At 43.3% G+C, this 21,377-nt stretch overlaps 1 protein-coding gene across 1 annotated transcript; it reads left to right on the top strand.

Moving 5' to 3' along the window:
- Positions 1-254: 254 nt before the first annotated feature.
- On the top strand, positions 255-12,228 carry LOC124121200. Its single transcript, XM_048396929.1, has 4 exons — positions 255-334; positions 3,552-3,708; positions 6,097-6,579; positions 11,410-12,228. The coding sequence occupies exons 1-4, from the start codon at positions 275-277 to the stop codon at positions 11,817-11,819; spliced, it is 1,110 nt and encodes a 369-aa protein (XP_048252886.1). The 5' UTR covers positions 255-274; the 3' UTR covers positions 11,820-12,228.
- Positions 12,229-21,377: the final 9,149 nt, after the last annotated feature.

Raw genomic sequence — 21,377 nt, 5'->3', positions numbered from 1 at the left:
CATTTTTGTGGAAGACTCGGTGGCTGAGTGGGTTAGATCGCTGACTTTATGTGCTGGCGATTAGGTGCCTCCCCCGGACGTGACTCAACCCAAAAATGTACGAGAATCTGTACTTTACAAAGAGTTACAAGGCATTTGTTAAACATATCTCATTATTACTATTATTTGTAATGAAGGATATAATCATAATGGCCGGAAGCAATCACACAAGCTCCGATCAGCGGTATATAACCTACTGTCAAAAGGGCATTGCGGACACCACTGGAGACGCGACATGGTAGTCACAATGATCGTCCACCTAGTGTGCGCCGTACTCACCACAGCCCTCTGTAAAGTAGGTATAGTGTTTCATCTCTGTCAGCCACTTAATGTCAGTACCAGCTCTATTGCGACTTTTCATGCATTCAACTGATTTTCTTACAAAAGCCTTCTTACACAGTGTCAAATGGGCGAACGTTTTGGCTGACAACTTAAAATCCCGAAGGCTTAATCTGTTCTATCTAATTTCTCGCAAAGATTTTGTTTTTGTTTGTTTGTTGTTTTACGCCGTACTTATCAATATTCCAGCTATATGACGGCGGTCTGAATCAATCCAGTGATTGACACCATGCATCGATCCACGCAATCGGAATACGATGACATGCATCAATCAAGTCAGCGAGTCTGACCACCCGTACCCGTAGGTCGCCTCTTGGTTACCGAAAGAATGGGTTTCTGAAGATCTTCACTCATTGGAGGTCAACTACACAACTACACAAAAAATATGTAAGAAATCACGTGACGGGGGAAACTTATATATAATAAATCTCGTGACGGCGGAAACTAAATATTTTCACTCGTGGCTGCATCACACGTGAAAATATATCCTTTCCCCGTCACCAAATGAGAGAACCATGATATTTCATTCGACACATGAAATATCCTCTATTTTAGTAGAAAAAAACCTGTTATCTAGATACATTTCCTTGTTTCCCAGAGACATGTTACATTGTAAATTTAACTTGACAAGCAGAATAGCAGTCAGTGTGGTTGTAAACGCACTAATGACAACGCCGTCCCTACTCACCTGAGTAATTACCAGACCACTGCTCGTACTGTACCAACCCGACACAAACTGCCCTGTTCAGGATAATTTCGTTCATCTCGCTAATGAGCTTTTGTTAGCGTAACCAGGTCATAAACATACAAGAAAAAATATTTTCTTGTAGGTTTATTATTATTTAATGTATATTAAGGATTATATTTATATCCGTAATACAGATTATAAATCATATGACTTATTTTAGTTATTATTTGTGTCTCAAATCAATGTACGTCTGTGTAACTATGCAGACAAAACGTGTGGTAGATGATTAAATAAATGCATGTGAGTCATTTTTGGTTAAGTAGAAAATATGATAAGTAGAGATTTTTCTCAGGTTCCTACCCATTCTCCTTATCGGGATTTCACTGAAGTATCATCTGCACAGCTATACTAACATATAACTGTTAACACGCCCACACTTTGAATACGCATGTGAGGTGTGGACTGGATGCGGAAGGACAAATTGAAAAATTAGAACAATTACAATTTGAAGCTGAACGCATTGTAACTGGTCTACCTTAATATCCCCCCCCCCCCCCCCCCCCCCCCCACCCCCCCCCTTCATTATGTTACTAAATCGGCTGGGAACCCTTAGTTGAGCGTAGAAAGAAACGTAAACTTTGTCTTTTCTTCAGAAATTGTCATAACATGGTTCCGTGCTATATGACAGATATTCTTCTTATTTATGTCTCTTCAACAGTGTTATATATATATCGAAATTGTGAAGACCGCCTCCGTGGTATAGTGGTAGAGCGTCTGCCCGGAGAGCACTGTAAAATTAGTCCAGACTAGTATAAGCAGCCACGCACGCACGCACGCACGCACACACGCACACATACAATTGCCAAATTCCGTTCACTTTTTATGAATAAACATGTTTTAATCAAATCAGCGGAAAGTCAATTCGCAAAAGTCTGTTTTTCTGAAAACTGCAGTTGAACATTAGCATCAATGTTTTTTATCCTTTGTAATATCGGCTGTTTTGACAACTGAAGTTGAATATATGAAATTTGAAAGAAAATGATCTTTAGTCTATTTGATATTCTTTTCTGACAACTGAAGTTGAATGAATGAAATATAAAGCAACATTCTTCAGAATCAGTCGTTCGACCAGCAGTTTTTGTAGATTGAATGTTCAACTTAATGACTTCTGCTGAATGTGACCAAGTAGGAGACATTTGGTGCAGAAGTTGGTGGTGGTGTGTTTAGTCCCCAAAAGAACTGGCTAAATTGGACAAATATTTTTTTATTGCTGCTTTAAGGCCAGGCTGCGCACTTGCACAAGTAATTTAATAATGCCCAGTTATTTTTGGAAAAAAAGTGTAAGGTTTCCATAGAAGTCTATGGGAAAACATTTTAACCTTTCGCCAATGGAACATCCGTGAGAGGCATACAGGGACTCCCTTGACAAAATACCGAGGGACGTATATCAACTGAGTGAAGCCTTAATAAAATATCCAGTTATTACCATCTACAGATATTATCTGTTCTGAAATAGCGATGTCACATGACAAAACACCCTCAACAGGTTTGATTGCTTGTTTGTTTAAAGCCACACTCAACAATATTCCAGCTATATGACGGTGGTCTGTAAGTAATCTAGTATGAACCACACATTCCTTCTACTGACTTCTTGAACATCGCTCTTTGCAATAGGGATAAGATGACATGCAGCAACCACGTCAACGAGTCTGACCACCCTATTCGGATTGTCACCTCTTACGACAAGCATGGTTTGCTGAAGACCAATTCGAGTCCGGATCTTCACGTGTTAATAAATGCTGTATGTTTCAACTATCTGTTACAGCGTTGCTATATGTTTCAGCTATCGGTTTTAATGGTTCTATATGTTTCAACTATCTGTTATAACAGTTCTATATGTTTCAACTATGTTATAACAGTTCTATATGTTTCAACTATCTGTTATAACAGTTCTATATGTTTCAACTATCTGTTTTAATGGTTCTATAAGTTTCAACTATCTGTTATAACAGTTCTATATGTTTCAACTATCTGTTTTAATGGTTCTATATGTTTCAACTATGTGTTATAACAGTTCTATATGTTTCAACTATCTGTTTAAATGGTTCTATAAGTTTCAACTATCTGTTATAACAGTTCTATATGTTTCAACTATCTGTTATAACAGTTCTATTTGTTTCAACTATCTGTTATAACAGTTCTATATGTTTCAACTATCTGTTTTAACAGTTTTCTATGTTTCAACTATCTGTTATAACAGTTCTATATGTTTCAACTGTCTGTTATAACAGTTCCATATGTTTCAACTGTCTGTTATAACGGTTCTTTGTGTTTCAACTTCCCGTTATTACAGTTCTTTGTTTTAGCTGTCTGTTATACGTTGCTATATGTTTTTCGCTTTAAATTTTTGGAGAAGAGCTGAGCGTGGCGTTAACACAAACTCTCTCATCCCCTGGAACACATACTATGGTACCTGTGTTTTCAGGGATATCCCACCGACCCGGGCCGGCTGAGGGTGCTCAGTATCTCAACTGAACAGGAGGAGGGATCATTCAAGTACTCCGTCCAATACAGGAACTCCATCCAAGCAAACGTTCTCTGGGAGGTCGCGCATAATGCAGGCTTGATTGGAAGTGTATTAGGTAAGATTACACTCAGAAGTACTTCTGTCGAGAGGGAGTGGGGAGTCGGGGAGTCGGGGGGAATGGGGCTTTACATTAACGAGTATTCATAATTATATCAGTTCTGTTCCCAATACAACAGGTGTACCCTAATGTACAATTCCACATCAAAGGGTACGATGGCGCCTGAGTTACGTACGAAGTAAAATTAACTATTCACACGCAGAATTTATTACAAGCATGAATGCCTATTTCTTCCAAAATTCCAAAAATGACATTCTGAGAAATGTTAATGTTATGTAAAAAAAGCGTTCGGTTAAATGATTTGAGGGTTTAAGATTTCAGTGTCGTTATTCCAGGACAGAATAGGCTCCCGTTTGCCTTGATTATGTATAGGCCGCCGTGAAGTATATCATGATCACTCATGCACTTCACACTACCTGCAATGTAAAGACTAACGGAAATAGGTATGGTTTGCTGCTTGATAATGATGGTACTTACAGGAAACATGTTATATTCAGTTGTATTGTGCGGTTGGTTGATATCATTGTACTCAGATCTGCAGCTGTAGCGTTAGTATTCGAGGGGATATCAACAGGTTTTAAGCCTAGCATACACAGAGCTGAAATATTGTCGTGAGCCTTAACATTAGCCCCCTTGCTGCTTAATACACTGGTTCCTGTCCCTGTTTGTAGATCTCAAATCCTGTGCCCCGTTCCCCAAACTCCCATACTTAATCATAGGCTTACGATCAACGTAGCACTAAGATCGTTTTGTGGAACGGGGCCCTGGTCTGTCAACCAGCCCCCAGGAGCACCCGATTCTTGGTCCTCCTTAAATTTCTAACCAAGGAAGTGTCATTTTCAAATTTGCATTTTGTTTGAATAGTTGGCATAGTATTCACCATTCATAGTTGTTTCCCGTGGTAATTTATCGTGTCTGTTGTGCATTTACTGTCCCCCAACTGAATCTGGTTTTGGGAGACCCGAGTTGTTGATTCTTGTTTGATTTCGGATGATAGTGATGGGTCCAGGTATCATCGCCTGTCTCCAGCCTAACCTAGAACTCTTCTGGCATGGGTTGCCATCATGTCTGGTTCCGACAAGAGCTGGGATATTCTTCCAAACTACCTCTGCCAAACCGGAATTCCTTCAGCCAACATATTATGGCATATGATGGGGCATCCTCGGTCCTATGATGGGGCATCCACCGTCTTCTGATGGGTCATCCTCGGTCTTATGATGGGGCATCCACCGTCTTATGATGGGTCATCCTCGGTCTTATGATGGGGCATCCACCGTCTTATGATGAGGCATCCTCGGTCCTATGATGGGGCATCCACCGTCTTATGATGGGGCATCCTCGGTCCTATGATGGGGCATCCACCGTCTTATGATGGGGCATCCTCGATGGTTTGCAACCGTTCGTCATTATTCTGTGGTGAATGAACTTTAGGGTAAACACTGGATCTGTTTCAATGCTACTTCGTAGGCTCCCTCAGTCCAAGCCATTTGTCAGCAAGTCACTGGACTAAAGCACGCCAATTTGTGAAAGAAGATTCAACAGTCCCAGGACCATACTAATATAGGTTACGCGTTAGCATAACAACAACAGTGATATTGCTGGAATATTGCTTAAAGCGGCGTAAAACCATACTCACTCACCATGACACCAACCTAGATATTTAAAGCTAGAAACATTCCTGGGACCCCCTCATAGATTGACAATGCTGTTATTGAGTGAGTGAGTGAGTGAGTGAGTGAGTGAGTGAGTGAGTGAGTGAGTGAGTGAGTGAGTGAGTGAGTGAGTGAGTGAGTGAGTGAGTGAGTGAGTGAGTGAGTGACAAAGAGTTTACGTGGTTATCGGCAATATTCCAGCCACATCACGGCAGAAGACACCAACAACTGGCCATACACTTTGTCCAAATGTTGGGAGTAATGACACATACAAATATGAATGCAGAATTACTGCGCGTTCGGTTCCAAAATAGGCGGGTGGTGGAGTAGCCTTGTGGGTGGTTAAAGCGTTCGCTCGTCATGGGGAAGACCTGGGTTCGATTCCCCACATCGGCACAATGTATGAAGTCCATTTCTGGCATTCCCCGTGATATTACTGGATTATAGCTATAAGTGGTGTTAAACCATACTCGATCACTTCAAAAAAGATAGTTAAAAATACAGGTAACCTGGCCCTACATTGAATGCTTATCTCCTTGAGCAACGACACATTCCATTGCGTTCGATGACACACTATCTTGTAACACTTAACTGGTAACACCTAGAAGCCACACGATCCTCATTTGTCGGGTCATTACACAAGGATTTGCAACATACATGTGTGACGTGTTATGCCCCGGAAGCCCCTACTGGTGAACGATACATTCGGCATGCTATATTGTGTTTGTTGTAGACGCTGATGTCTACGATATAACAGAACAGTTCAGTGGTGGAGTGGGATGGTCGGTGCTAACGTCCAATATTGAGATTCCAAGAGCGAGCGCGGATCTGTACACCAACGATGCAATGACGAGCTTCATGGTTCTATTCGAGGGGGTGACAGGAAACCAAACAGTACAAGGAAATGAGATTCGATTTCCCTTGGGTCAAGATTTTTCTTACACTCCCGGCGAGCCTCTGGACATCGTAGCACAGTTCGCCTATGGGGACGATTATAACATTAATGTAGAACGGGATATAAACTGGGTCTTCTTAGGTATTGATAACAACCGTATGACGCCAGTGCTAGAAATGGCATCCAATTACAACCCTATTGGTCGTCATTTTGTTCCATTTGTCAATACAACTCAAGGAAAGGGCTTCACCGAAGTCTCCGCTACAGTGAATCTGACGTCGCAGGAAGGTATAGTCTTTATTCATGAAGTTGTTTATTTTGATACTGTAGTGTTCTTTCAATAACCAAGAGACAACCTGCCAACTTCCCACTTCGTTTATTTCTCATACGACAAGTGACAATCGGTAGCCAAGCCCGAGCACGCATTGCACGTGCGTTACGTAACAACGTTTTCCGAACCACTGATTACATTACATGAACGACTTCTGTTTACCATCAGAATTTATCAAACAAAACCCTAATATTTTACACTTTTCCCCCTGAAAAATATACAAACATAACATAACCTGAAATAATAGTACGATCTTACTGCCGTTTCATAAGCAAAGTATCCAAATCAATGTTTATCGTTGAAACACAAATGTCACACTGACCTAAAATGCGGTCAGTAGGTCAATACCTCAATCCAGTGTCAACACACGAATACACTATACGAGGTCACTATGACAGGATTGTTACAAGGTCTGTGACTCAGGTATTTAAGATGCCAGCAGTGTTAATGTGACACTAACAGTTCAATAAGACAGTCTATCTGGTTTCTTCCTCTCCCTAACAGGATATCTTCGGTTCGCTGTTTCTGTGACAGGTACAATTTCAGCCTCTGGGGGCCTTGTCCCAGGTGGAACACTCTCCACCCCGATTTCCCCAGGAAATGACCCCTTGGTACTTTCAACTGGAATCTTCTCTACCCCAGACATTTGCGCACTTTCAGACCTATCAGGGATTGTTATGTCCTCAGTAGTGGATGTTACTGATAGATCAGGCGTACCTGGCATAGTTATCAGCTGATCAACATGGCGCTTCCACTCAAAGTTCTCTACCTGAACCTTGTAAGTCACAGGACCTAATGCTTTAAGTACAACCCCCTGGAGCCATTGTTCGGTACGTCCCCTGTAGTCCCTCACCAGGACTGGGTCGCCAACTTCGAAATGCCTCCCAGCATCCACTTTCGGAGACACTTTTCTTTGAACTGAAGAAGCAAGATCTGGTCTCAGCAAGTCGAGTCGAGTTCTGCAGGGGTCGTTTTCGTTGTACTGTGAGGTGTGGTTCGGTAGGACTGCACAGTCGCTGTTGAAGAGTAGACGTAGATGCCCTCATGGATTTCATAGTAGTCTTAAACGTTCTGACGAATCGTTCTGCCTCACCATTAGAGCTTGGGTGGTACGTCGAGGACAGAATATGTTTTACTCCATTTTTCTTCAGAAATGTCTTGAACTCGTGAGAGGTAAACTGAGGTCCATTGTCAGAGATTAGCTGATCGGGAAGGACATAAGAAGAAAAGAGCTTTCTCAAAACATTTATGGTACTTATTGTTGTTGTTGATTTCATCTGAACTACTTCAGGCCATTTGGACATAGCATCCACCACAATAAGAAAGTTCTCACCCATAAAGGGGCCAGCAAAGTCAACGTGAATCCGTTGATAAGGACGGGAAGGCCAGATCCAGGGATTCTGTCTGGTTGTAGGTGGGACCGGTTGTACACTTTGACAAGATGCACAGTTTCTAACTAGCTGCTCTATGTCCGTATCCAAATTTGGCCACCACACATGAACCCTTGCTCGAGATTTCATGCGAACAATCCCCGGATGAGAGTCATGAAGATTATCCAAAATCTCAACTCGGTACTGAGTGGGTACTACTACTCTCACTCCCCAAAGTAAGCAGCCCTCTTCACATGTCAACTCGTCCTTCCTTCTATAATACGGAAGGAATTCAGGAGAAATATCTCCTACTGAAGGCCAACCACAAACAGTGAAATGTTTCACTCGAGATAGCACTTTGTCTCGTACATTTGCAGCTGATATGTCTCTGGATGTAACAGGCAGATTATCTAGCTGAGCAATATGCACTGAAGTAGCTTCTCGTGTCCAAAATGTGTGTGAAGTGGATTTCTGACCATCGGTATCTGCTAATGGTAATCTGGAAAGGCAATCTGCATTAGCATTTTGTTTCGTGGATTTATACTTGATCTCGTAAGTGTAAGCTGATAGCTGGATGGCCCACCTCTGCAGTCTTGATGCAGCAAGTACAGGAATTCCTGTTTTAGGTCCAATAATACTTGTTAGTGGCTTGTGGTCCGTAAACAGGGTGAAATGTCTCCCATACAAGTACTTATGGAATTTCTGGATTCCAAAAATGATAGCCAAAGCCTCTTTCTCAATCTGAGAGTAGTTTTTCTCAGCGGCTGTCAGAGTTCGTGAAGCAAACGCTATAGGTCGTTCCCCAGAATTTGTATCATGAGAAATGACTGCACCTAAACCATGCTGAGATGCATCAGCCGCCAAGATCAGAGGCTGTTTTGGGTCATAATGCACTAGTACATCAGATGTAGTCAAATGCTTACACAGTTTCTGAAAGGCTTTCTCACACGAGCTGTCCCAATGAAACTTTGTTCCTTTCTGCAGAAGTTTATTTAATGGTGCACACACTGTGGACATACCTGGTATAAACTTCTGGTAATAGTTCACACACCCCAAAAAGGATTGTAGTTCTGTCAGATTTGTTGGTCGCGGTGCATTCCGGATTGCTACAATCTTGGATTCCGTCGGATGAATACCTTGACTGTCCACTCTGAAACCAAGGTACTCCATAGATGGTTGCAGGAAAGTACACTTCGACTTGTTTAGTTTGATGCCATAAGAATCCAAACGTTCAAACACATTATCAATGTGCTTCAGGTGTTTACTGTCATCTTTACCAGTGACATACAGGTCATCTATGAAATCGCCAGTTGCTGGAAGACCCTGTAATACCTGGTCCATGACATTTTGGAATAAAGCAGGGGCTGAAGCGACCCCAAAGGGTAATCGTGTATAACGATAAAGGCCCTTATGGGTGTTCACAGTCACATATTTCTTAGATTTCTCATCAAGTAACACTTGTTGATAGGCTTGTGATAGATCTAATTTGGTGAATTTCGTCCCACCATTCAGTTGGTTGAGCAAATCTTCTGGCACAGGCAAAGGATACTGAGACACCTCCAAGTCTCTGTTCACTGTCAGCTTATAATCCCCACATATCCTCACAGCGCCTGAAGGTTTGAGTATCGGTACAATGGGAGCAGCCCATTCAGAATATTCCACTTTCTCAATGACCCCAATCTTCTCTAGTCTATCCAATTCCTCAGCTACCTTATCCTGCAGTGCATATTGCACAGTTCTTGGTTTATAGAACTTTGGTTTTGCTCCGGGTTTTACAGACAGATGAAGCGTAACACCCTTCACAGTTCCCAAACTGCCATCAAATAATGCTGAATACTTTGACAACAACTGTTCCAAGTCCTTCTGGGAATTGTCAACTCGCACGGTATTGACTCTGCCAATGGAATACCAGTCAAGCTGCATCTGAGATAGCCAGTTTCTGCCTAGGAGCGCCGGTCCACTTCCTGTCACCACATATACAGGTAAAGTGATAGACTGTTCATTATAGTCAACATCCACCTGTATTTTTCCCAAAACAGGTAACTTTTCTGCAGTATAAGTCTCCAAGTAAGGCAGGTTGGTGGTTTTCAGCGGAATATGCCTAAAATCTCTCTTGTACTGCTCCTCCGAAATCAAAGTTACTCCAGCTCCAGTATCCAACTCCAATGAAATGTTTGACCCTTCAACACACATAGGAATGTAGATGGGCTTATCACCTGCAATAGATTTTACAGTGAATAAAGTATTACTCAATGTGTCCTCATAAGAGTCTGCATCCTCATCACTGCCATCAGGTAGCTCATGTTCCACTGTTGAATCCATATACCTGACTTTGGATGATTTTTTCTTAAGTTTTTCTGGTTTATGGGCCTTCTTCTCCTGTGGTTTCTCATGGCACCTCCTGCTAATGTGTCCTTGCTTCTGACAGATATGACATATGCTTTTCTTGTAATAGCAATTTTCACTGTTGTGGTTTTTCTTTCCACAGCGCCAACATTCACGGTTATCCCGAGACATCGATCCAACTTGCTTATCTGAATACTTCCGGTTCTTATCAGACTTCACTAGTACATTTACTTTATGACTAAACTCATTGGTCTCCTTATTCGCAGCTTCCATACTCAAAGATATTTCCATTGATTTCTTTAAGTTCAAATCCTTCTCAGCAAGCAATCTACGCTGCATAGCTGCTGAAGCGAGTCCACACACAAACATGTCTCTCATTGCATCATCAAGAAATCCACCAAAATCGCAATGTTCACTCAGTTTGCGTAGTTCAGCCATAAATGCACTCACTGATTCACCAGAGCGTTGTTTTCGCTGATAAAACTTGAATCTTTCAGCGATAACTAATGGTTTGGGATTCACATGGCTTTTTACGACATCAACCAATTCTGTATATGACTTGTCAGCGGGTTTTGCCGGTGAGACTAAAGTCCTCATGAGGGAGTAGGTTTCCTTACCTACTACGGTAAGCAATATCGCTTTCCTCTTCCCGGCATCTTCAACATCGTTAGCGACGAAATACTGATTAAGTCTTTCAATATACTCAACCCAGTCTGCATTTTCAGACACTGAAAATTCCCCCATTCGACCATATGTCGAGGACGCCATTTTTAACAGCACAGCGCACACTACAACAAGCGCTATCAGTCCCATTAACACAGAGCGAATGTTCGTCACCAACTTACAGATTGGTCTTCTTGGTACCACACATGTAGAATCCCATCCTCGTCGCCAAAATTGTAGTGTTCTTTCAATAACCAAGAGACAACCTGCCAACTTCCCACTTCGTTTATTTCTCATACGACAAGTGACAATCGGTAGCCAAGCCCGAGCACGCATTGCACGTGCGTTACGTAACAACGTTTTCCGAACCACTGATTACATTACATGAACGACTTCTGTTTACCATCAGAATTTATCAAACAAAACCCTAATATTTTACAGATACCAGACCCGATTACTTCAATATCTTCATCACTGATGGATTCTACATCCACCAAGAGGGTCACCCAGACATATTCCCATCGGATTTCATTGGTTTCTTTACCATTGATGAAATCTCTGGATCAGAATATCACACAAGGTGCCGTGAGAACGCTAGCTGTTCCTTCGAATGTAATGCTGTTGGGCGGGAAATTGAGTCAGTTGTCATGCGCAACACCGGAAATGGACGTGTCGTGGCTCCAGTCGAGGAAGTAAGCCAAGGTATGGTACACTGGACATCGTACAGACTTGACAACTTCACTCGGGCGGACCAGGGTAATTACACATGTACTGCCACTAATAGGAATGGCGTGACAAAGGAACGGATGATCTATATCAGTATCGAGTTGCCACCAATGGGAATGTTCTGACAAAGGAATCGATTGTCGATTGAGACATACGAGATTCGAAATGCATGAAAATCTGAAGACGCTAAACATACAAAATGTCATTCAGTTGGCGAATTTGCAGAAGGTGGTGGATAAGGTGGGCACGGAGAAGGTGGTGGATAGTCCCTCATACATGACGGACGACAATCCCCGATAACTCTTAAGCAAGTCTACAAAAGTTTGACAAATCTAGATCTCTTCAGTTTCTTAAAGTAAAGGTATTCCCTGGACTATTTCTGTGATATTTTAAGATACTAGGTAACTAAATCGATTTCCAAAACAAAATTTAATTTAATTCCAGATGTGTTCTACGTTACCATACATTTGGTTGTTTGATATTGGCTGATCAATAATTTGACAGGTTTATCATTTTAGCAAATAAAGTATATATACTGCAAAAGGAGAAATGAGTTGTGTTTACAACTTTGGACGTTTGACGAATCCTATGAGCACTTTTATGGTGCTTACAGACCACGGATAATAATTCTTGCTAATTAGGGATTCGAACACATGACCAGCTGCAGCAGATCCTGGCACGACCAAAGGCCGGAACAGTACAACACTTATTGGTGCGTTCAATGTGTTGTCATATGAATACATGTGGTATGGTCTCTATATTTAAATGATGTTCGAATAGACACCTGGTTTGGGCGATGCTAAATACTGCTCGCCTTTGCGCATGTGTTCATTTGTACAACGTGTGCAACCCTGTTTTCCTGTTTCACATTCAGCAATATTCCAGCTACATGACGGCGAAATATAAAATCGAGCCTGGACCAGACAATTCAGTGATCGATATTATGAGCATCGTACCATGACGTCGGGGTACAATGTCAAGTAATCAGTCAAGTCACCGAGCCTGACCACCCGATCCATTTTGTCGCCTCTCACGACCTGCATCCTCTAGACCCACCCTAACCGGGAATCCCGGCTGTATGAAAGACCTTGGGGGTCAAGGTCAGCATTTTAAAGCAGTCTCGAAAGAGATACTGCTAAGATAGGACTTGTACTTTATGCACTCCTCTACGAGGATTAATTGATAATTCTGCGCGTTCCTCACGTTTGTACACTCTCCAAATACATACTCAAGTGAATAAACTTACATATACAACCATTCATCCATACACCCAAACACAAACACATCCACACAGCCATATCCATCCATGCTTACATCCATACCACAACCAGTTTAAGGTGTATCGTGAAGACATCTGACAAGAGATGGAAGTTACCGAGCGATAGGCACTTCTCATCTTCCATCTGTCATGGATAACAACTTGCTTTCCATATCAAGCTGCCCAGGCCTGACCCGCGGACTATGAACTTTGCACCGGATAAGACAACAAAGAAGGAAGAAAGAAACTCAAGAAGCCACCTTTGGTTGGAATGCTGGAATGTTCGCCCATGATGATCGAATTGACAGTGGATCTCTGGAATGAGTGATGTACGCTTGATGACTGCAACATAACATCGCTATGCTACAGGAGCTGATCAAACACAAACCAGAAAGCACGGCGTCGGCTTTGCCATCATTGACTAAATGCTCAGAATGATAGAACCTGGCAAGGATGGTATGACTTCTGACCCTCCGACTCGTCCCATTTTCTGACACTCTGCTTCACACAGGAGGTGAAGGACAAGTTCTAGGTTTACGACCAGCTCCAGACCGTCATCAATAGGATCAACAGTCAAGTACAGCTGCTACTGCTTGGCGACTTCAATGAAAGAATGGGTACTGACCGTGAATCCTGTCCATATTATCAGGGACAATACGGAATTGGCAAGATCAATGAAGATGGACGGTTTCTCGAGCTGTGTCATGCTGACGCGCGCCTTTGAACCCTCGGCCAACCTCCACACAAGATCGGATTGGAAACTGTTCAATCTGCTCCCCTGAAGGCAAAAACCAAAACTTGAAGCCCACATCAGAGACATGCTTTTCGCAGACAATGCGACTCTGGCAAAGCAATCTACAAATACAAAGACAAGACACGACAAACGTGATGGACCAGAGTGTCAAGCAGCCTACAGCGATCTTCGTAAACGTCTACAAGCTGGAGGTGAACAAGTTAATCTACCTCGGCTCCACTATCACAGACAATATGTCCTTGGATGCTGAGATCAACAGGCGGATCAGCATAGCATCCGCTTGCCCTCCCTGCTAGTCAGATGAAGAGTTTGTGGAAGAGCAGCATGCTGACACCCTACACCAAGGTTGCTGTCTACAGATCCTGCATCTTAAGCACATTGTTGGACGGCAGCGAGTCTTGGGCCCTCTCTTCTCGAGTAGTGGTAGTCGGGTAGTCTGGAGGTTGAAGCGTTTGCTCGTCATGCCGAAGACCCAGGTTCGATTCCCGACAGGGTAAAATGTGAAGTCTATTTCTTGTGTCCCCCACCGTGATATTGCTGGAATATTGCTAAAAGCGGCGTAAAACAATACTCACTCACTCTTCTCGAGTAGAAAAGAAACATAATGCCTTCCGCATGCGAAGCCTTAGGAACATCCTCTGAATCAGCTGGAGTGATTGACACTGATGCTGAACACTGAAGTGCTGGAGGACGGGACAACACTGGAGTGCTGGAGGACGGGACAACACTGGAGTGCTGGGGGACGGGACAACACTGACGTGCTGGGGGACGGGACAACACTGAAGTGCTGGGTGACGGGACAACACCGAAGTGCTGGGGGACGGGACAACACTGAAGTGCTGGGGGACGGGACAACACTGAAGTGCTGGGGGACGGGACAACACTGAAGTGCCGGGGGACGGGACAACACTGAAGTGCTGGAGGACGGGACAACACTGAAGTGCTGGGGGACGGGACAACACTGAAGTGCTCGGGGACGGGACAACACTGAAGTGCTGGGGGACGGGACAACACTGAAGTGCTGGAGGACGGGACAACACTGAAGTGCTGGGGGACGGGACAACACTGAAGTGCTAGGGGACGGGACAACACTGAAGTGCTGGAGGACGGGACAACACTGAAGTGCTGGGGGACGGGACAACACTGAAGTGCTGGGGGACGGGACAACACTGAAGTGCTGGGGGACGGGACAACACTGAAGTGCTGGGGGACGGGACAACACTGAAGTGCTCGGGGACGGGACAACACTGAAGTGCTGGGGGACGGGACAACACTGAAGTGCTGGAGGACGGGACAACACTGAAGTGCTGGGGGACGGGACAACACTGAAGTGCTAGGGGACGGGACAACACTGAAGTGCTGGAGGACGGGACAACACTGAAGTGCTGGGGGACGGGACAACACTGAAGTGCTGGGGGACGGGACAACACTGAAGTGCTGGGGGACGGGACAACACTGAAGTGCTGGGGGACGGGACAACACTGAAGTGCTTGGGGACGGGACAACACTGAAGTGCTGGGGGACGGGACAACACTGAAGTGCTGGGGGACGGGACAACACTGAAGTGCGGGACAACACTGAAGTGCTGGAGGACGGGACAACACTGAAGTGCTGGGGGACGGGACAACACCGAAGTGCTGGGGGACGGGACAACACTGAAGTGCTGGGGGACGGGACAACACCGAAGTGCTGGGGGACGGGACAACACTGAAGTGCTGGAGGACGGGACAACACTGGAGTGCTCGGGGACGGGACAACACTGGAGTGCTGGAGGACGGGACAACACTGGAGTGCTGGAGGACGGGACAACACTGAAGTGCTGGAGGACGGGACAACACTGAAGTGCTGGAGGACGGGACAACACTGGAGTGCTGGAGGACGGGACAACACTGGAGTGCTCGGGGACGGGACAACACTGAAGTGCTGGGGGACGGGACAACACTGAAGTGCTGGGGGACGGGACAACACTGAAGTCCTGGGGGACGGGACAACACTGAAGTGCTGGGGGACGGGACAACACTGAAGTGCTGGAGGACGGGACAACACTGAATGACCTCCTGTACGGCTAACACAAGGGCACCTTGAAATACGCAAGCAAGCGGGACGGAGGTCACTGGATGTTCAGAGGTGGTGGGAACTAGCCGAAGAGAAAAAGGCAAAAGGATACAGTTCGATAGTTTTTTTATTTATTTAAAAACATAAGTTAACACCTGTATATGTTGAAAAGAAAATTGAGCTCTTATACATTAAGAAAAAAATGCTGATCTCCAATCTGAATCCCTTCCCCCAAGGAAAATCGAGTGGTTCCTCCCGAACTGATCCACACTGAAATAACACAGTTTTGAAACAATACCTGCAACGTCATATCAACCGGTCACGTGACAATCTGGCCCAGCTTCCTGGTTTATGCCTCCGTCATCTGCAAACGTCAATAAACTATATATTAAGTATTTTAAAAACCGTCCTTCAATCGTCAGGTAAGCGTAGCACTTTACGGCCGCTTCGAACGTGCCGCCACCATTACATCTGCACTTATTGGTGGTGGGTTTCTTATTATATTAAACAGAGACCCAATATTCCGAACGTTATAGTTCCCACCTCGTTCATGACAACCTCCGTGGAGATACAGGGAAATCAATTGTACCCGACATGGGCCATGTTATCACCCACTGGTTTGACAAAGCTGTTGATCCCCCCCCCCCCCCCCCCCCCCCCCAAGTACTGCACCAAGGTCTGCCAGATGGTCTGATTTCTGTGCAGGATGCCAGGATCATGTGGTACCTCATCTCAGTAATAGCCTAGCCATGATGGAAAAGTGAGTGACTGGGTATGATTTTACGCCGCTTTTAGCAATATTCCAGCAATATCACAGCGGGGTAACCAGATGTGGGCTTCACACATTGTTGTGGAAAAGAATGCAAGAATGCTGATAATGATCGTAAATAAATGATCGTACGACACCCCATGCATGTAGTCATATGAATCGAAATTTTTAATAATCATAAAATTGGATACACGGGGCTAATTGACGGCTATTACATCCACTAAAGATATATGATTCATCCGATAACGAGGTTAAATCATATTTAATGTTATAACAAAAGCTGGGAACATGGCGTATGGACCGACTGAAGATAACCGACAGCGTGGGGTTACACAACTTTATAGCATGAACTCAATGAGGAAGAAGGGAGGTTAGTTAAGTTTGCCGTAAAACAAGATTTCTTTATTGTTCTTCCCCTAAATGACATTTTCGTAGTTTTGTGTAAATAAATTTCAAATGCCACTAAAAATCAAGAGTTATCTATCGCCTGTATTGTGTTTGTCATTTGTTATTTACTTGTTTTTTTGCAAATTGTATTCAGCAGCTGTCAACAGGGATCGTACAATGACCTAGAAACGAGCCTTAATTAAAATGTAGTAGAACTTGCTACATGCTCAGTTGGTAAATATATTATTGCAGTTGGTAAATAATTAGAAAATTCTTTGAAAGTGGAATTGTAGATAGTAATCTCTGCTACCTGATTAGTAAATAGTACTAGTCTACAACAGGCCACTTTTTCTAGTTTAAATATTTAAACTATTGAAATAAATATTTACCAACTGGTCAGTAAAAACTATTCTGTAATGTTCCATGGTGTACATGTTTGCTGGCCACGGCTAGACGTCGACGTTGCTGGCGGCAAGGAAGTTCTGAACGATTTTGGCCGTGTGAGGTCTGACGTTGTCGTGTCGGGCTGCTGTTGTAGGACATGAAGGACGACAGGATGAAGGATTTCATCAATGTACCGTTGAGCTGTCTATTTCCATCAACGGTGATCGGTGGCGTCCTCTGCTCGCCAAAGATCCCTCCCCACGCCACAACACTCCCTCCACCGAATGGTACGACATCCTGTTGTATGCCATCAGTCCTATACAAGCAGAACCTGCTTTCAACAGCCGATGTGGCACGACCTCCTGTTGTATGCCATCAGCCCTATACAAACAGAACCTGCTTCCACCAGCCGATGTTCAGCGGTCAACATGTGTCCTCTGTACAGTCTGTATACCAATTGTCAGCAACCTCCTTGCGACTATTTGTTGGCTAACCATATGACCCGACGCATTCCCCGGTGTTGACGTCACTGTGAGGAAGCGATTGCGAAGATGAAACCAATCTCATTAAAATCAAATTTGTAATCGAGGATTTGTGAAAAAATGTTTCGAAGCGAAGTCACTAATTTGAAAATTGAGCCGTAAAGCACGAGAAAGCTGCCTTTTGATTATGAAAGTATACATAGAAATCGGTGCGTATTTTTATCAGGTGACCCCACAGAACCTAGCGAGGATGTGGATGAAATTAATTTATTTATCATATCCGTAGATTAAACCTGGCTATTACTCACAAGACCATAACCATGGCCGGGACCCTATAAAAACCTTTTCAATGACAATTGACGACAATTGGTTAATGAAGGTTGTCACTTTTACTGAATGTCAAAAGTGAATGAAAAAGGTTATACATGACAAGTACCTTGAACAAATGTAAAATTGTGATATTAGTTACATTATTTAACAACATGATTGGTACCGGCTTCAGGCAGAAGGCGCACACAAATTCGGAAAATACGCCCTTGGCCCCACTAATCATCAGGGGTCGTCTCTATTTTTGAGACCGCCTCCGTGGTCTTGTGGTAGAGCGTCCGCCCGGAGAGCGGAAGGTCCAGGGTTCGATCCCGGGCCGCGTCATACAAAAAGACGTTAAAAGATTGTACTTGTTGTTACCCTGTCTGGCGCTCGGCATTAAGGGGCTAAAACAAGGACTGGTCGGCTCGGAGTCAGTATACTGTGTCTGAGTGGGGTATTCATGTTAAACTGCGGCATGGTATCTCAGTGAGCTAGCACTATAAATCGGCATCAGTCCGGACTAGTACAAGCAGCCACACACACACATACACGTGCATGCACGTCGCTATATAAGTGCAATAATCTTGGACGCGACGTTAAACCCAATTTCACCTCACACCTCACCTATTTTTGAGCTTATTTTGTTCACGGAACCACCTCCTGCGTGGGTTGTCGGGAAACCTACCAAGGACAGGTTATATTATGCATAAGCGACCGGAAACGTTCCGCTGAAAGCCTGAATGGAACTTCTGGTGCCCCTCCTCTGTGATATTGCTGTCACTCATTCACTCGTTCCCCGACTATCAGATTGTCGTCACATCCCAAGCAGACGACGGACAGCGGCGAGGAGGGAGAGTCCATCTCGCCACAATACCCTTAGTCAGAGACCATATATTGGAAAATGATATCTGGTTCAATAAGATGGGTACATACGGGATTATATTCAATATCTCCGATAAGTACACCAGATGTACCTTGATTTAGTTGAAAACCTAAGAAAATACAGTGCTGATTTAACACAAACTATGTGTGATGGAGCGCTCTTGATAAGAACAAAATCTCCAGAGCACACAGGAAAGAAGTAACGTTTATAGAGTCTTTGTTGTTTGTGTGTTGAAGACCGATTGAGCAGTATTTCGTTGCTGTTACTGCTGCCAGCTAATTATGAGAGGAAAGGATGCAGGTCTAAGACGTTTACGACTTTGACGAAACTCACGCACGGGCATGGTGCTGATAAACCAAGATTCATAATCAGGGCAAATATGCGATTCGAACCCACAATTAATTGTCTCTGTGTGCCAGCTAATTATGAGAGGAAAGGATGCAGGTCTAAGACGTTTACGACTCTAACGAAACTCACGCACATGGTGCTGGTAAACCAAATATCATAATCAGGGCGAATATGAGATTCGAACCAACAATCTGCTTTGAAAATTGCGGCGCCTTAGACGACTGGGTCAACCGTGCCTTCATCTATTTAAATCAACTATACACTTCATCTTACGGAAGGACTCGAGAGAAGTTTTTAAAAGTTTCAAGTGTTCAACGAACGTTGTAATTATGACAAGACCAACATGTTAAGCAGTATTAATGAGATAAATGGTTGTGATTATTTCCTGGAAACGTTCACATTGATTGATTGATTGAGAAAACGTCCCTAAATTATCAGACAATAATTAGGGGTAACCACACCCTCTTGCCCTAATGAAAAATCAGTAAAATCAGATCGTTTACTCCGATAATTTACGTTGACGTGGAGAGATATCGTACCGGAGTGAAATATCTTATTTGAATCAGATTGCTGACTCCAGGACTTGGTGGACGTGTGTAGCTTTGTCTTCATGTCGAATGTAGGACGGTACTTCACCATCTATCGCAATGCTATTGCAGCAGTTGTGCGTATAGTGCAATGGTATCGCATGAACTACCACAATACCATTGCGATAGATAACAGGCCCTCAATAGTCAACACAAAACGTAAACTTTATGTACAACTTCTCATTTATAACATATCGCAACGTTTCGATGTAGATATAAATGCAGCAAGTCTAGATTTTTCCACAGGTTTCGGTTACAATCTGCCATCTCAGTGGGGCTCCTTTTCAATTTAAATGTAGTTACTTGTTTCTTTTTAACTGATATATTTTCAGGACTAAGCGTTCGTCTAACCTCGCAACTGATGCAGAGAGCAGCGCCATCATTACGGTTCCCAGGGTTACCTTCTATGTGATAAGGGGCTTACAACTCGACGTCATATCCGGCCATTTCATCAAATGACATTCAGCGGATCCATCCACGAAAGTTAAAGTAGAAAACGAATTTCATACTTTAAAGTCGTGCATGCCACATCTACATATGACATTGATCGCATTTTGATAATAAATGTCTAAATTAACACAGGTCATCGCTGAACCGATGGCGCAAGGGGACTGTTCGCGCCTGCAGATGGTTGTAAATAATGAGTCATATCATATGATGAGAAGAAACAGTTTGCTATTTTTATGATTACATTGATTTCAGTTGTTGTATTTCAAGAGTTTGTCGCTTTGTAAAGAAAAACAAATGTTTCGCCAGAATGTGAATACTGGCTACGGTTTCCAGAAATGGATGGTTTATTTGGAAACTTGTTTCCTGGCGTGTAGTAACACTGTGAGTTTATATACATAGGGTGTACAGTTGACTGAGGTTTTATAGATTTCCTAAACATTTGCTATTTCCTGCTGTAACGATTTAATACCAAAACAGACCTGTGCGTGCATATTAATAATTATGCTACTGACATCTGACTTTTTTACTTCTCATTTTCATATTTCGGTTCAATACATCTAATTATTTGATTTCTCCGACTACAAAACAGCTTCAAAATAGTACTATAATATGGAGAAGTACCAAGTGTTTAAGTGCCCATTTTGGTCCTCATGATTAGAATATGAGATCGTTGTTCACGTCAGTCTGTTTTGGCTGACGAGGATATACAAAAGAAAGATAAATAGCTAGTTGTAAACAGTTGTACGTGTCCCATAAATTGTCCGCCATGTTCACATTTCACATTGTTCTGTCACGACCATTTACAAAGTACTTATGCACATTTTTATCAAGTTGGGTTTAAAATGAAACATCCTTGCGGATTTTGTTCTGAACTTGTACCAAATATTTTCAAACGTTTGTACCTGTGAATATGCAATGTGTTTCTTTCCATTCTAAAACTGAACATTCTCACGGATTTGGTCTCAACTTCGAATATGTACTCATGTACCGTTTGAGGTAGTAATGTGATGTCATCTG

The sequence above is a fragment of the Haliotis rufescens genome, unplaced genomic scaffold (assembly GCF_023055435.1).
Source record: "Haliotis rufescens isolate VD_foot unplaced genomic scaffold, xgHalRufe1.0.p SCAF_16, whole genome shotgun sequence".
Classification (NCBI taxonomy): domain Eukaryota; kingdom Metazoa; phylum Mollusca; class Gastropoda; order Lepetellida; family Haliotidae; genus Haliotis; species Haliotis rufescens.
Note: the sequence above shows the minus strand (reverse complement) of the source record. Positions and strands in the feature narration are given on the sequence as shown.